Genomic DNA, 17,582 nt, shown 5'->3' with positions numbered 1-17,582 from the left:
TTTTTCAGACATGATTGCTGAACTTCTAAACAGTGTCAACTAGATTTAAATCCTAGACGTCAAATGAGGATTGGGGATCTGAAAAGATGGAGAACCTGAGTAGAATTATCTGTTTCCTTTTTTTGTTGGAAAATATACAGAAATTTGAATCCGAAATTTCTGTATATTTTCCACGTTAAACTTTTTTTTAATTATACAGAAATTTGAATCCGAAATTTCTGTATATTTTCCACGTTATCTTTTTTTTAAATTATACAGAAATTTTGGATTTAAATTTCTGTATATTTCTCACGTAATATTTTTTTGTTGTAAATTATACAGAAATTCTGAATTCAAATTTCTGTATTTTTTTTTTCCTCACTGTTCCATTTTTTATGTCACATTATTTGTATTGGTTGACTTGACATAATAAACTGATAATAACAAAACTGAAATAATGAAAACAAATGTATGAAAACGAGAGCAGAGCCAAAAATCACAGAGCTTGCGACAATATTCTAGCATCTTCAGATTATCGGTATATTTATACAGCAATCACACATATTTATTTTTCCATGAAAAAGCTGTAAGGGCTACATAAATTGATAGAAACTATGAGAAATGATGCGAAAACTTTTTTTTTTGAAATTTACACTCTCTTATATGCTAATAAAATATGGGGCCATAGAGTTCATTAGATTTGCATTATATAGCTAAATTCCGGGAGCTGTTTAAGTTTTTTTAAGGCATTTTTATAACAATTTTATCAAATCAACTACCTTGTTCAAGAAAATCTGTTTCATCATCGTGGCTTACCTCAGCGTTTCTGCAGCTCAATAGTAATTCTCCTATTTTCGTTGTATTATTTCGATTTTCTAGATCAACTACATCATATTCAGTTTCCCACTGGACACATTGTTTCTGTTATTTTCAGTAGTTGTCTGAATTTTTGGCAAAAGTCTTCGAAAATTCTCTTTGGTTACACCGACATAATGTAAAATACAAAAACAAATCATTGCTAGTTTTGCTCTTTTCAGTATTTGTTTGTTTTTTGAAACCGCGAAAAAATCAAAAATTGACCACGATGCAATAGACATGCGTACATGATCCACCTCTCCACTTTTTTCAGGAATCGGATGTTTATTCAGAAAATTGTTAATAATTTTAATAGTCCACTGTCTAATAAAAGTGGTAAACTGTTTGTAAATAAAAAATAACCTCAAACTCGAAAAAATTACCTCAAAAAAAAAGAGTTTATCAATAATTATCAGAGTTCGATGATTCTTCAGATGACAATGATAACTTTGGTGATGACTCTTTGTCCAGACTCTCAGCAGACTCAGAACTTTCGGATGACGTTTTCTTCTTCAATTGGGACACTGGAACGCTCAGCTCCTCGATTGCTTTGGTCTGAAATGTTTTATGAGAAAACGAATATGAAACCAGTAGCTGTAGGTAGTATTTCGGTAAATAACATTGTTTCAAAACAGCAAAGAATTTTTTTTAGAAACTTTACAAAAACCAAACAACTATACTGTTTCTTATTCTGATTTCCAAGAATCGAAATCTAATTTTCCGTTCTCTGGCTACAACTTCTTTTTGGGTACCTGCATAATAATAAGATTTTTAGCCAGAAGCAATGTTGCAATCTTGCTCAATTTCCTAACAGAACCACCATGAGCATAGGGAATCACTGCACGAAGATCATCGAGAGCCTCATTCAAATCATGCATTCGGCATCTGGAAGATGTCATCTTGAGGCACAAATCAATTAGCTTTGTAAACTACCGTAAGTTATGTTTTCAATGAAACAGTGTGAAAAAGTGTTTTCTTTTAATTTATAAAAAATCGTTGTTATTGGTTCTCAAGGTAAATTTTTCAAAGATTTAATTTGATTTACTGTTTCGATACTGACAGTTCAGTAGGTTAAACAGTAAGAATTTTTGTACTGATAATAGTCTCTAATTTTAAGCGGTTACGGTTTCCGGACTTCAAAGTGTAAAGTGCCTTGTGAAAGTGTTCATTCGTTTGGCCTTCTTAATAAAAAATGAAAAAAATTGGGAAACGTTTCATAAAACGGATGGAAACAAAAAAAATCAATTCTTCAATTATTAATGATTCAAGATAAACATCACTGAGACTAAATTTCAAAACTTTAGAAATATGTGAAAACGGAAATTCGTGAAACATCGCTATCAAAAATTCTCAAGGTAAACTTATTGAAGGATTTTATGTGGTTTACTGTTTTATTTCTGGCATTTCACTGGATTAAACAGTAAGAATCAATACAACAGAGCAACTCTTCACTAATCATAATTGAGGATAAATTCGAGCCAATCAGATCATTCAACCATCTAGTTTTGAAGTAAACTTGAGTTTTTTCAAAGGAGAAATTCTGAGTCGAAAGGGTTGAAGCTAGAGAATTTCTTATTCTAACAAATTACGGTTTCTGGACTTCTAAATTAATAGTGCTTTCGGTAATCTTTCAGTTTCGTTACTGCCATTATCATATTTACATTTCTTTATCAAATTCACATTTCAGTGCTCGTGTCTCTCAATGTAAAAACATTCGAAAGCGTTACCTAAATGATCGGATAAAAACTGGAAATTTGGTCGTTCCATCGTACTGATATTATATTTTGAAACTTCAAAATTTTTTGGAAACAGGAAACTCTCGAAAACTTCTGATTTAAAACGGTTAAGGTTTCTGGAAACGTGGAGAAATTGGATGATCTGTATTCCAGTATCGGCCTTACATCTGAAGCTTGAAACCAATAAAAATATTAGAAAGCAATTAAAAAAAGAACAAATAGAAACAGGAAATTTGGTAGCTCCACCTCCCTTAACAAAATGAAACAATCTTTCATTTAAAGAATCACATAGGAATTTTCGAAAAACGTTGTAAAAATCAATTTTTCAGCTGTGAACACTACAACGAAATGTTTTTTTGGTGGTAATTTTCTCAACGAACTGAGAGAGATTTCGCAACTTAAGAAACATTTGGAAACAGCAAGTTTTCGAAAATTTATAGTTCTGCTAGAATGTGATGGAATCTCTGTTTCATAACACACTTCTACTATTCCTTTGGAAGAGGTAATAAGACGAATTTTCTAAACAATGCAAATAAAGTCACTGTAACAGAAAGCAATCTTATAATCATCCGTTTTCCTTCTATCAATTCCAAAGGAATAAATTGTTCACTCACCTTTCCCTCAAATTAATCGAAAGTCTCACTCCAGGCTCCGTGAACGACATCTTACTGCTCATGTTCTCCATTTTCAGCTTCTTTTTCCTCTTCTCCCTTTTATTCGTTCTCTGAAACAAAACTCCGTCCATTCACATATTCATTTGCTACAGTATCCCCATGCAGAGGTCCCTAGGGGGATATGGGGTAAAGTGAATAAGAGGAAGAAGACAAAAGAAACAAGGGGAGAAAAGAAGAAGAGGGTGTCCATAGTGAAAAATGAGAATGGCAGATTTGATAATACGAAGTGACAAGTGCTTCCGGAGAAGAGAATGGAAGGAAGATAAAATGAGCTACAGATCAGGAACAGCGGGAGAAAGTGAACATAATTTTTCTGTATTAGCACGTCACGCTTCCTACAACCGCGCTTTTCTGAAATCAAAGAAAATTGTGTGTGAAATAGAGACTCAGAGAAAAAGAGACATTTTTCAAGGACATTTCAGTGGAGCACAGTTGTAAGAACAAGAATCTACATACAAGTTGTTTCCAAACTTCAAGACAGCATTCAGTTGTTTAAAAAAATCCTGCTTCATATCTTTTTTATTTCTCACTCGTATCATTTTCTTGGCTATCTCGAGCTTGACGCTATTCAATAAACTTTCTGAAAAGTAAAGTATTTTTAAGTTAGCTCAAACAATGTTGAGTTTTGTGCTTCCCAAATTGTTTAATTGACAGGAATTATCACTCATCAATTTTCTTGTAATGTTTTAGTCAAATTTTGCAAAACACACTGAAGATACCGCGGCTTTGACGTTGGACCCATTTGTGTAACCTACATCTAACATGGATACTACTCTTGGCAGATATGTGATACACAAAAAAACATAAATTCACATTTTCAATGGTTGAATTTTGAAGATTCATTCAAAAAACGTCCCAATAACACATGTGACAGGTTTACTGTATTTGAAGAAGCTAGTTGAAAAAGAAGATATCCGACTTCTCAGCTATACTGCTTCAAAAACAAATGAAAAACAGAAGTCATTAAAATTAGTGTTAATGAATTTCCAATCGTTGTTGTCATAAAATTCGACATTTGATGCAAATTTTAGTCGTATAATAGTTTTGAAATTTTAAGGTAAATTTTTGAAAATCAGGCAGCTCCGGGCAGGCTCAGTGTTTTTGTTATAAATTGAAATGAATGTTCAGTAAGTGTGCGCAAACATGTTCAAAGAGGTGTCTAACGAAATACAATTGACAAAGCTGATTGTGATGAAAGTTTGTAATGATACTGAAACGGCAAGCATATCCATACAAGTAGTAGAGAAATTTCAAGACAGAGTCTAGTTTTTCAAAAATTGCTGCTTCAAATCTTTCTTATTACTGACTTGTACCATAGTTTTCTCAATGCATTGATTGTTATGTTCCCCAAAAAATTTAACTGACAAGAATTACTACTCATAATTTTATTTAATCAGTTAAAATCAGTTTTGAGGTTACAATAAATTTGCAAAAGGCAAGGAAGTTAGCACGAGTTCGACATATGGCGAGCCTGCTTACAGCGGCGGGGGTCTACCTCACGGTAGGTCCGCTAGCTGCGACGAGAGATTTTGATAGGTCTCTCGCTTGTCTTTTTTATCAGACGGTGGGTTTGTGCAGAGGGTCGAGCTAAGGGAACATCTTCACCCGAGTTGATCCCACCGGCATCACTATTTGGTTAGGTATAGCTGCTCGCAGTGGACTCAGGATCCGACTTAACCTTCGCCCTCCCGAAAATTTAACACCACAGGATTTCTCCAACTTTGTCATAGCCGTCGGGTGTTGGCACACCACTGACTATGACGGAGTTCCCCGCCAGGAGCCTCACGGCCTACAACCTTACCTTCGGGTTTGACCCCTCCAGCACCGGTCGGCATTCAACCTGCCACTCGTGTGTTCTTCCGGCCAGAGCTCTCTTTCAGATCGAGAGACAGAGACCTTCCAAACACTATGCCAGATCAGATCGTGGCAGGCTGAGCATCTGATATTACCGGCTATCAGGAAGCCTTAAAAAGATTGGCGATACAAAGGTCCCCACTTTGTTGTAGCCCTTTTATGGAGAAAAAGCAGGAATGTTTATATCCTCTTTTTTCCAGGCATACAAACTTGGGGTTTTGATCCACCTAACGACTTTTCTTCCCAAAGGAGTTAACCTTTAGTTAATGAAGAAAATCCGGGGTTTAACATACCTCTGGGAGCAATACTGTCTCAAGGACCAAAAACTTCCCAGAGGGTAAGAAGAACACGACGTAAAAAGCAATCTGTTCCTCAAACTTGTGTAATTAAACCCTTGAACCCGGTGAATTTGCTAGGCCTACATCTAACATCTAATCTAAATTACAGTTTTCAGCGAGTCCCTTTACAAAATTCACCCAACAAAAAATTTCCCACAAGCAACTGTGGCCGGTTTTCTGTATTTCAACAAGTTACTTTTTGAAAATAACTAGATTCTCAAGAAAACTGCTTCAAGAAAATAAAAAAGGTAGAAGTTATTAACATAAAGTTAATGAATTCATTCTATCCGCGGCAAATAACATTAAGCAAGTATCTGAATTGCTAATATGCGGGAGGAATCTATTGAAAATGCATAGATAGTGCAATAGGAATACGTAATGCATCCTGGAGCTTCATTAGATATACTTGGAACTTATTATAATGAATAGGAATAGTAAGAAGGTGGGTATCTTATTTGGAGGATCAGAATCATTCCTATAAACGACTTCGCAATTGTTACAATTGTGGAAACAAGGGGAAAATGGAGTTCAAGAAACAGTGAGAAAAACAATCTTAGTTGAGAAGGAAGATTACTAATTGTCCATACTAATTGTTTCTTGAGTTTATTACTTAAGAAAATTGATTTATGTATAAACACGTGAAAAATATACCAACATTTCAAAACAGTAAAAGTTAGTTTAATAATGACAGCTATCATCAAAACACACTCTCCATAAAAGTATCCAAAGCATAAAGCAATCTGTTCCAATGCTATTCCTTTGATGCAACAGATGGTCGGAAGTGTCCAAAGGGAGGGGGAGGGGTGTCGTTCCATTTGAATTGCCATAACTCTCTCCCCTTTCTATGAATAGAGATTAGATCTCAATTGGCGGATGTATCAATTCAGAGCTTGCGGGAAAAAGAAGGGCAATGGGTGATTATGCGGGAAAATATATAAAAAGAGAAGTGAGTGTTGTAAAAAAAAGCAACTTAGGATAATATTCACTGATTTAGTCAATAAGAATAGGGGTTCTGGAGATAATTGATAGACAGTGGTTTCTGTATCAATCAGAAAGAGATATCACTCAAATGGAACGGAAAAATAATTAAAATACTGTTTTTCAAGATTTTACTGTTCCAGATTTTCATTAGAAGTTGGTTGCATTTACAATGTCTGATCCTTGATTGCGTTTTTTTTGGATGCTCCCCAAACTATTTTCTGAAACTGCAAGTTTAACTCTGTATACACCCAGTAACACAGGTTGTTCGCGAGTAGACGCGTTACGGATGCGAATCTTATGCGGAGTCTTTACGGATCCGTAACGACGCTTCTCGCGATAGGTCGTTCGCGCACGACTCGTATTTCTCATTCGCACACGGTCCGTTTATGGATGTCCAACTTTGGTATCGACTGTGTGCGCACTGCTCGGATACTAGATCGCGTGAGGATGGTTTACGACGTCCTGCTCAGGGACTCTGATTGCTTTCGCAAACGGATCATATATGGATGATTGGACTAACTTTTTCTCTCGCGGCCAGCTCAATTTTTATTTTTATTTCGAATATTTTTTTCCTATTTTTTTCTCAAATATCTTCGATTTATTTACTTTTTCATGGTTTTCCAGGCTGATAAAATTATTGGAGACCAATTCGAACAAAATGGACAACAATTTTGTTGAGGTTTGTCTATCGGCGACCTATAAACACAGTATAGGACTTCTATTTTTCAGAGTCATGTCGGATATTCAAATCAAGAAATAAGGAGCCGAAAGTTTAATATTTTTCGATGAATTATGCAGAAACAATCTACTTTCAAGCAGTTTTTCGGTGAGTGAGCGATTCATTTCCAGATAAAAATGAGAAAAATGAATTTTCAGAGCATCAAGTGCCGAACATGCGGAAAAGGATTGAGGCGGCTCCATTAGGACTTTGGTTTCAAAAATCGACAGAATTATGGATATTGGCACAAAACCGATACAAATCGACGAAAAATGAGGAATATTTTTAAAAATGTTATATTCGTTTTTTGTTGATTTTTTCTATCTTTCTTGAATTTTTAATTGTTTTAATGTTTTTTTCTGAAATAAATGAGTCATTATATTGCTTTTTTGCTTTAAAAATAGATAAAAATTGGAAGGGGAGGGCAAGGAGAGCAACCAGAAATGAACGGATCGCGTACGGACCATATACGGACGTTCGCAAACAGGTCGGTTATGGATCCATAACGAGTCTTTTTTTCGGTACCGATATGGACCGTGCGCGATCGTCCGAAGCATCCGTAACGGATCGTTTGCGAACGACCTGTGTAAGCTAGCTTGTTAGTGATAGAAATTTCGATTTATATAGCTCGATTTAAAAACTGCTTCAAAAATATGGGAAACATGATTGTAGGTTTTATTAAATGATTCTGTCTTTTTCAGTTACGCAGCAAATTGGAACTAAAGAGTCAAGCAAACAAGTTTTCAAGGTTAGATGTTTTTTGAACGTTATCAACTAAATAATAATTTCATGAGAACAAGAGAAAAGCAAATCAACCTTGTGAAACAGTAATAGTTAGTTTCAAAATATCCAAAACAGGAATCAATCTGTTCCAATGCTCTTCCCTTGATGCAACAGATGGTCGGAAGTGACCAAAGGATGGGGGAGGGGTGTCTTCCATTTGAATTGTCATAACTCCCTCCCATTTATATGAATAGAGATTAGATCTCAATTGGCGGATGTATCAATTCAGAGCATGCGGGGAAAAGAGGGAAATGGGAGGGAATGTGGTAAAATGTGGTCTTTTTATGAAGAGGGTATGAATTAAGGTAACGTTTATTGATTTAGACATTGCAAATTTCCATATTAGAGATGTTGAGTGGGCTGTGTCTTACTGGTTTTTGTGTTATTTAAATAAACAATACCCGTCAATTGAAACAGAAAAAAACATATCATATCAAAACAATATTTGAGATCCCCTTTCATTGAATTTTAGATCATCAGTTGCTTGGAATTGCATTGAAAATAAATTTATCAGGAGGAAGTATTATACTAAAAAAGAGAAATGCGAATTATTTTCAACTGATGAGTTTTTTTTCCGGTTTCACCGAGTTCTTTTAATTTATCGGTTTAAAAAATATATTAATTGTAAGTTCGTATGAAATATATCATTACAGTGATTCCGTTAAAATTTCAATTTTGAAACTCCACTCGAAATCTTTTTTACAATTGGAACTTCAATTCTGTGTGATAATTTTGTGTTCTTTCTAACATCGCTTATCTTACAAACATGCCGCATACACTTTATTTTGGGACGAATTTATATTTCTTCTGAGAGGCGATCAGTCTCCGACCGCTACCTTCATCGCCCTCTCAACAAATTTCAAGTGGAGTCACAGAAAAAGCTAGTACTCCGAGAAAACTGTTTTAAAAATACCGTAAAAACTGTATTAAAGCGACATGTCGCTCTATTTTTCGAACAGGTTTTCGTTGTCGTTATATTAGAGGCTGCCGTTCTACTGGAGGCTGTCGCTCTATTTTTTGAACGAAATTCTAAAAGTTAGTCAGGTTCGATTTATGCGAATAAAAGTGAAATCAGAAGACAAAAACGTGAAAAATTAATGAAAAACAACCAAAATACCCAAAAACAGGGTGTCGGTCTATTAGAGGCTGTCGTTCTACTAGAGGCTGTCGCTCTATTTTTCGAAACTTAATTTTGCTGTCGTTCTATTAGAGGTGTCGTTCTATTAAAGGTGTCGCTCTAATACAGTTTTTACGGTAAATGAAAATGTTTTCAAGTTTCGAGTTCGATATTGCGAACGGCTGATAATCAAACTGGGCGTTAAAGCAAATGAAGTAGGATTTTTAAAAAAATCTACGATTTTAACATAATAAGACGAAGAGAAAAACATATGAAAATTAAAAAACAGTGAAAGTGAATTTGAAAGAGGCCAATAGAGAACGCTTTATGAAAACAAGAGAAAAGCAAATGAGCATTGTGAAACAGTAAGAGTTAATTTCAAAGTATCGAAAGTGTGAAACAATTTGATATTTTATTTAACTATTTAAATATACAGTAAAAGTCACTGGAGGTCAGGTAATGTCCCTCACGAGACGAAACCTGAGAAAAAGAAACCGGGTAAAGAAGGAGAATTATGAAATAGGAGTTGAGCAAGGTGGAAGGAGAATAAAAGAAAAATTATCAAAATAGTGCAATGTTATTCACAAGAAGGGACTTGAATACTGAAGGGCAAAGGAAATGAGGGACATATAAAGTTATGGCATTCCATATAGGTATAATAATTGAGAAGAAATTAGTACAATTAGGATTTACACAGATGAGACACATTGGGCGACGAGAGGAGGAGCGTAACCTGACATGGGTTTCAAGATTAGGAAAATATGAGGCGCCGATTATAAGATTATATAAGAGAAGTAATTGCGCTTTGAGCCTACGGTGGCGCATAGAAAGAAGGTCAAGTTGGGAGAGGCGTTCATAGTAGGATCGATAAGGTGTGTTACAGCGTTGAAGAATTTTCCGCGAAAAGAATCTAAGAGGAGTTTCGAGCTTATGCGCTAGTTTCGAAGATGGGGGAGGAGAATACACAACAGAGCAGTATTCAACTAGAGGGAGAACGTAAGTTTTAAACAGGAAGATATAAAATTGGGGAGAGTTGGATTTGAACGATTTCAGTATTTCAGTAGACCACTAGAGAACGCTTTATGAAAACAAGAGAAAAGCAAATCAGCATTGTGAAACAGTAAGAGTTAATTTTAAAGTATCGAAAGTGTGAAACAATCTGTTCCAATGTTCTTCCCCAGATGCCACAGCTGGTCGGAAATGCTTCAAAGAACTCTTTACTCATTTTCATGAATAGAGATTAGATCTCAACGAGCGGGTGTATCAATTTAAGAAATGCGGAAAAATAAAGAAGGTGAGGGGAAAACTATGCGATAAAATGGGCCACCTCGAAAAAAGTTGACTTATCAAGATCACCGCTGCAAATCTAGTGATATTTGTTTACAATATTTTCAAATTAATTTCTCAATAGATGGATTGGATTTACGAGAAGTGTAATCTGAAGAACCTTCTAACCTATACACTGGAACGAAGTGATGACCTGAAGCTACCTCAGATGTTCTAGAAACTAATTATTAACTATTAGATTTATAAAAATAACAAAATATTTCAGTTGGAGAACAATACTAATTGTTGGATCTGGAAAAGAATACCGTCAATTGAATATGTGTGAAGCGCTAACTGTTGTGATCATCACGAAACAGATAACATTTCAGGTATTTGAAATTTTCAAACTAGAATATTCTTCCTTTTTCAATGTTTTATTCAGATTTTTTCTATAGAATAGAAGAGGCGAATACTGCCACTTACAATTCATATTTTCTTTTTACAAGCGGTTAGAACAGTAACAAAGCTAAACTTATGTAAAAGCTATCTCTGAAAACATTTACCAATGCTAAAATAAATGAAAACGAAGTTACAAAAACAGTTTCGATCAAGAATAACATCAATATTTTTCACATAAGAAACAGTAAGGACAAAATAAACAACAAGCAACACTCCGAAAATCATTCTTGAAAATCTTCTGCTTTTTTTGGACAATTGGAAAAATAGTTTTTTTAAACTATTTTTGAAATAGTTCTGAAACCGAAAATCTTTTTCGGAATAGCCTGGAATCATTATATGAGAATGATATCTGGACCTTCATCACATTCCACAGGGAAAATAACGTTCTGTAGAACTCATAAAATCGGCAGACATTTACTCTCTCTACCGCAACGACTGAAAATTGTGTGGGCTCGGCTTGGTTTAAAAGAAATCAAGTTGTTATTGAAACAATTATGGTTTTCTAAAGCGGGAAATGTCAAATATCACAATTTTCTTCTAGTTGCATAACTTTTCACAAGAATCTAACTAGGTATCTGTTTGAAATTGTTTAGTAAACAGTTTCTACAATAGACTAGCTCTTCACTGAAGTTTTCTACCAAAACCTGATTTACCATTTCGCAATGTTGTTACATATGTGTACCATTTGACTAGTATGTTTCGTTACAAAATATGTTCGAAAGACGTTTTCAGAAACAAAAAAACTTGAACACAAAAAATTACATAAAGAAAAGTTCATGTTCTTATTAGATTACCGTTATTTTTGATGCCGCAACGAAAACCTTTCAGAGGTATTTATACATAAGCTTCAGATGACAACGATGACTTTGAGGAAGACTCGCTTTCCAGAATCAGGATTTTCAGAAGCTTTCTTTTTGTTCAATTGATACACCAGAACGCTTAGCTTTTTGATTGTGTTTGTGTGAGAGAAAATAAAAGTTCAAGATTAGATCAAAAATATATTCTCAGAAACTTGCTCTTGAACCTGAACATTTTTTGTTTCACATTTTGATTTTCCAAAATCAAAAACAAATTTTCAGTTAAGTATTACAGCATCCTGATATAGAACGTGGGTAGACATCTATTTTAGATTAATTTTGTTCTCCAGAATCAAAATTTTTGAATAAAAGTTTTCAACTTAAAAAATACTATAAAAGGGTAGAATTTAACATTCTGTTCGAAACTTCATAAAACACTTTTTATTCCAAATGGTGCTGTTTCAAATTTATCACATCATACACTATTGGTAATAGCATAATTCGAATACTCTCAGTGTATTAAATTTCTGAAATTTAACTTTTTAGTTTTTTTGTTGCTTTTACAATCCAAATCAGTATTGAATCCACTCACTGGATTCAATACTGATAACTGTTTTTCATGTTATAGGAAAATATTAGATTTTCAGAGAAATTAATAGAATATGAAAATAACGTCTGAAAAACCAAAGAAATTAATCTAAACTCCACTGTTTCAAATCTTAGCCAATGGCGGCCAATTTTTTTTTTACTAGTCCCTTGTTTCATAAGTATCAAAAGCCAAAAAACCTTTCTGAAATTTCCACTTAAAATTCATGTATCAGAGTTCGATAATTCTTCAGATGACAACGATGACTTTGATGAAGCCTCTTTGTTCTCACTCTTAGCAGGCTCAGAACTTTCAGACGATGTTTTCTTCTTCTTCAGTTTGGACACTAGAACCTTCAGCTCCTCGATTTACTGAAATATGACTAACTGATCAGGAAACATTGGCTGGTGACAGTCATTCGGTGAAAAGTTTGTTTTGAAACTGGCTAAATATTTCTCAAAAGCTAAATGATCTCTGTTTCGTGTTCTGATTTTCCATAATTGGAATCGAAATTAATCCAATGGTTCGTCTATATATAGTATCTGCTTCATTTCGATCTGCATTTACAGCAATGTAAGTTAGACGGAGATGAAATATGTTTTTACTGAAACTGTAAAAGTTGGATAAAGATGGAAAAGAGGGGATGCTAGATTACAATGCTTCGATACGCGACATATATATCTATGTAAATAAAATATGGAAAAATGGAGTTCAATAGATTTGGAGCAGAGCTGTGCGGAATTCCTTCTTCCTTCTTCCTTCTTCCTTCTTCCGGGCATTTTTTCACTTCCTTCTTCCTTCTTCCTTCTTCCTTTTTTGAAATTTTATTCCTTCTTCCTTCTTCCTTCTTCCGTTGAAATTGTTCGACTTCCGTGTTAAAAGTTCACAAAAATTTTGTAATTTTCGACTGAATATCAGCGGAGTTTTGGTGATTTTTAATGGAATTTTGTATGCAAAACAACGCCAAAATTCGTTTTCAGAGATGACTAGAAAAAAGTTTCCTCAAATTTGTCATTTTCAAAATTAACTTCCGATTTCCCGGTTTGGAACCCAACTTCCTTCTTCCTTCCTTCTTCCTTCCTTCTTCCTTCTTCCGGGCTTTTTTCATTTCCTTCTTCCTTCTTCCTTCTTCCTTTTTGAAAATGTTATTCCTTCTTCCTTCTTCCTTCTTCCTTTTTTGAAAATTTTACTTCCGCACAGCTCTGATTTGGAGTTTCTAATTAACTTCCGAGGACTAAATGTTTTTCTTTATTCTCATTTTGAAACTGCTAATACATATTCGTCGGTTGCTGACCGCTTGCTCAAAGTTCGGCCCTGCATTGAAAGGGCCTCCGCTGGAGGCCGTGTGTAAATGAAAAGTTCGCAACCAGACCCCACATGGTCTCCGGGCCGAGCTTTGAACAAGCGGACGGCGAATGGGTAATAACTTTTCATCATTTACACCTCCCACCTAAGACAGTTAACCAAGTCTTTGGAATCAAAATTGTGAAAATTTCAATTTTTATCTGTTGTAGCTGTAATAGAAATATTCATTGTTTGAGGAAACTGTTGGTATGCAGAGTAGATTTTTTAGTGATTTAAATCAAATTCTATTCAGATTTAATTCAGTTTTTGATTTGAATTTTTTGAAAGTTAATATGTATAGATAAGATTGAAATCAGTTTACCGCTGGACGCATTGTATCTGTTATGTTGTCTTATTTTTTGGTTCAAAAAATATCTTTCATATCTTGAGCTACATATCTTCAAAAATTCTCTTCGGTTGCATCGAAACTCTGCAATGTCATAAAAACAAGTCATTGCTAGTTTTGCTCTCTTCAGTATTTCTTTGTACTTTGAAACTGCGAAAAAATTCAAAAATTGACCACAAGGCAATCGAGATGCGTACACGATCCACCTCTCCACTTTTTACAGAAATCGGATATTTATTCAGAAATTTGTTAATAATTTAAATTGTCCATTTTATAAGAAAAGTGGTAATTTTTTTGTAAATATGAAAATAATCGGAAACTCTAAAAAATTGTCTCAAAAAAGAAAGATTTTATCAATAATTATCAGAGTTCGATGATTCTTCAGATGACAACGATGACTTTGGTGATAACTCTTTGTCCACACTTTCAGCAGGCTCAGAATTTTCAGACGATACCTTTTTCTTCAATTGGGACACTAGAACGCTCAGCTCCTCGATTGCTTTGGCCTGGAATACAGAACATAGACACGAAGAATAAGTAGCTGTGAATAGTCAATCGGGAAAAATCATTGTTTTGAAACAGCAAAATTTTTTTTAGAAACATTGAAAAACTAAAAAACTATACTGTTTTGTGTTCTGATTTTCAAGAATCGAAATCTAACTCAATCTAATCTTGCCTCATTTGTTCTAGCACTCACTTGCATAATAATATGATTTTTAGCCAGAAGCAATGTTGCAATCTTGCTCAATTTCCTCACAGAACCACCATGAGCATAGGGAATTACAGTACGAAGATCGTCAAGAGCCTCATTCAAATCATGCATTCGGCACCTGGAAAATGATATATTAGTTGAGAAGGTTGCGGTGGGAGCTTGTTTGCCCTAGCCTAGTGATTGCATAACCTTGAGGTCAAAAGTGTGAGAAGAAGATTTGTATCAGTTATCTTTGTAAATTAGTCTAAATTGTGTTTTTAATGAAACGGTGAAGAAGAAGATTGGCACTGGCAATTTGCCAGATAGAAAAAAGTTTCTATTTTTGAAATTTGTGAAACATAAATTCTCGAGGTAATTTTTCTGGGACTTTATTTGATTTACTGTTTCGACACTAACAGTTCAGTAGGTTAAACAACAAAAATCAATGAAAGGGTCATTTGACAACGTGGTTTTGTACGGGTAATGGTTTTTCAGTCCAACCATTTGGTTTTACACTAAACTTGAGTTTACACAATCTTTAATTATGAGTCGAAAGGATTGAAGCTAAAGAATTTCTGATTTTAAACAGTTACGGTTTCAGGACTTCAAAATCTAAAGTGCTTTTGAGAGAGTATTCAGTTTTTTTGGGTATCTATATCTCAATAGAAGAATTGGCATTCTCCTGTTTTTGTATGTCTATTTACCACTGCGCTATTTTTCATACTTGTCGAATGACGGGCCGGGCCTGACGTTTTGAAAAAAAAGCCCGGCCCGGACCCTTGACAAATATGCTATTTTCGCTGGCTTTTATATTGAGATAAGGAGAGTCAAAAGAGGGATCCCGCGCGGACAAAATGAGGCTAGGATTATCAGAATTTTCAGATCGAGATTTCTAGCCAATAAGAAGAACTCTGCAAATTCTGACAACGCCATTCAATTGAGCACAGTCGAAAGTATACGTGTACCAAGTTTCATCGAACTCCCAACCGGTGTATGAAAAAGGTTCCCTTGTAAGTTAAAAAATAGAGAGCGATTCGAAAACAATCGGATAAGAACATACACTTTGGTCCGTCTATCATATTGATAGCAGAAAAAAAGTAAGAAAACATGAGAATAAGACACATTTTCAAAATAATACAAATGAAGTCACTGTAACAGAAAGTTTCTCAAAAAAATTGCTTCAAACCGCATAAAACCAAACTAACTATAAAAACACGATTTTTCACTCACCTTTCCCTCAAATTGCGAATTTTCAGTCTTTTGACTCTTCTCAAAAAAACGTCATTTCTATTTTATGTATTTCTAACGTAAGTAAAAAAGTTAGAATTTGTTTCATAAATGATCGGTTAGAAACAGGAACTGTACAGATCTGTATAGGTCTCCCAAATACAAAGTAAAAACGTAAAAAAGCGTTTCAAAATGAACGAATAGAAATAGAAAATTTTTTACTAATTTTATCAGTTTCATATAATTTCTTTAAAAGATTCATTGTTTTAATTTATTGATAGGACTTTGCATCACAATCATAAACAGAGGCTGTAAACACATGTAAACCCATGTATTTAGCTGTATGGTGAATAGATTCCGTCAAACAAGGCAGTTTATCAAATGTTGAGACTTTTACTTGGGAAAACAACTTCGGTGAAACAGTGAAACTCTTAAAAAAATATGTCACTCCTAATGAGGGTTCACTGTTTCAGTGTCACTATTATATTGAGAGCAAAGTTATACTCTGCTGTATATGCAGTTCGCAACGAATAAAATTTATAAAATGTTTTCCCGTTTCATAAAAGAAACTGTAAAAAAATCTAAAAATTGATGTGTCTAATTGTTTTGGAGATTGAATCTATTCATTCATAAGGATGTCACTTAAAAACGACAATAAAGACTTGAACAAGCCTCTCACAAAACAGTTAAAGAGACATTTTTCACGGACATTTTGGTGGAGCGCATTAAAAATTAATTTCTCATTTGTGAAGATGCTTTTAGCGGTTATTTTTCCTTGGTACCAAGATTACACTACCTTTCACGAGCGCATTAGTCTTTAGAAATGTTGGCTCTATTGGCAAAGAATGGTCCCAACCGCAAAGAACGGTCCCAACCGCAAAGAATGGTCCCAAAATTTTGGGTGACCCAAATTTCCGAATTACATGGTCCCTACCGCAAAGAATGGTCCCAACCGCAAAGAATGGTCCCAAAATTTTGGGTGACACGAATTTCAGAATTGAATGGTCCCTACCGCAAAGAATGGTCCTTCAAAATTGATACGAAAAACTTTTCACCATTCTCTTAGGCTTAGGTTTCTTAGAAATTGGAGAAAAAATTGACAAAACCGGTTGTTAATCGTATTTGTCAATTTTTCCCAATTTCTAAGAAACCTAAGCCTAAGAGAATGGTGAAAAGTTTTTCGTATCAATTTTGAAGGACCATTGCGGTAGGGACCATTCAATTCTGAAATTCGTGTCACCCAAAATTTTGGGACCATTCTTTGCGGTTGGGACCATTCTTTGCGGTAGGGACCATGTAATTCTTTGGGACCGTTCTTTTATTTTTTGAGACCGTTCTTTGCGGTTGGGACCATTCTTTGCCAATAGAGCCGAAATGTTTGAAAACAGGAAATTCTCGAAAAATCATTTTGCTCAGCTAGAATGTCTCAGAATTAGAAGTGTGAATAAGACCAGATTTGCAAATAAAGCTACTGTTCCAGAAAGTTCCCATTAAAATTATTCGTTTTCCTTCTATCAATACCAAATATATAAAATATTCACTCACCTCTCCCTCAAATTGATCGAAAGTCTCACTCCAGGCTCCGTAAACGACATCTTATTGCTCATGTTCTCCATTTTCAGCTTCTTTTTTCTTCTTCTCTCTTTTTTTCGTTCTCTGAAACAAAACTCCGCCCATTCACATATTCATTTGCTACAGTATCCCCCTCCAAAGGTCCCTAGGGGGATAAGGGGTAATGTGAATAAGAGCAAGAAGACAAAAGAAACAAAGGGGGGGGGGGTGTCAATGGTGAAAAATGAGAATGGCAGATTTGATAATACGAAGTGACAAG

At 34.7% G+C, this 17,582-nt stretch overlaps 2 protein-coding genes across 2 annotated transcripts; both read right to left on the bottom strand.

The window, feature by feature from the left end:
- Positions 1 to 1,236: 1,236 nt before the first annotated feature.
- On the bottom strand, positions 1,237 to 1,733 carry GCK72_012225 (uncharacterized protein; the record flags this gene model as incomplete). Its single annotated transcript, XM_053728937.1, has 2 exons — positions 1,237 to 1,389; positions 1,587 to 1,733. 2 exons carry the CDS (start codon positions 1,731 to 1,733, stop codon positions 1,237 to 1,239), a joined length of 300 nt encoding a protein of 99 aa, XP_053583709.1.
- Positions 1,734 to 14,186: 12,453 nt separating this feature from the next.
- GCK72_012224 (uncharacterized protein) lies at positions 14,187 to 17,367 on the bottom strand (the record flags this gene model as incomplete). The annotated part of the gene is made up of 3 exons (XM_053728936.1): positions 14,187 to 14,339; positions 14,531 to 14,663; positions 17,297 to 17,367. 3 exons carry the CDS (start codon positions 17,365 to 17,367, stop codon positions 14,187 to 14,189), a joined length of 357 nt encoding a protein of 118 aa, XP_053583708.1.
- Between the last annotated feature and the right edge of the window lie 215 nt (positions 17,368 to 17,582).

Source organism: Caenorhabditis remanei, chromosome IV, assembly GCF_010183535.1.
Source record: "Caenorhabditis remanei strain PX506 chromosome IV, whole genome shotgun sequence".
NCBI lineage: Eukaryota > Metazoa > Nematoda > Chromadorea > Rhabditida > Rhabditidae > Caenorhabditis > Caenorhabditis remanei.
This window is presented reverse-complemented; position numbering and strand designations above follow the sequence as displayed.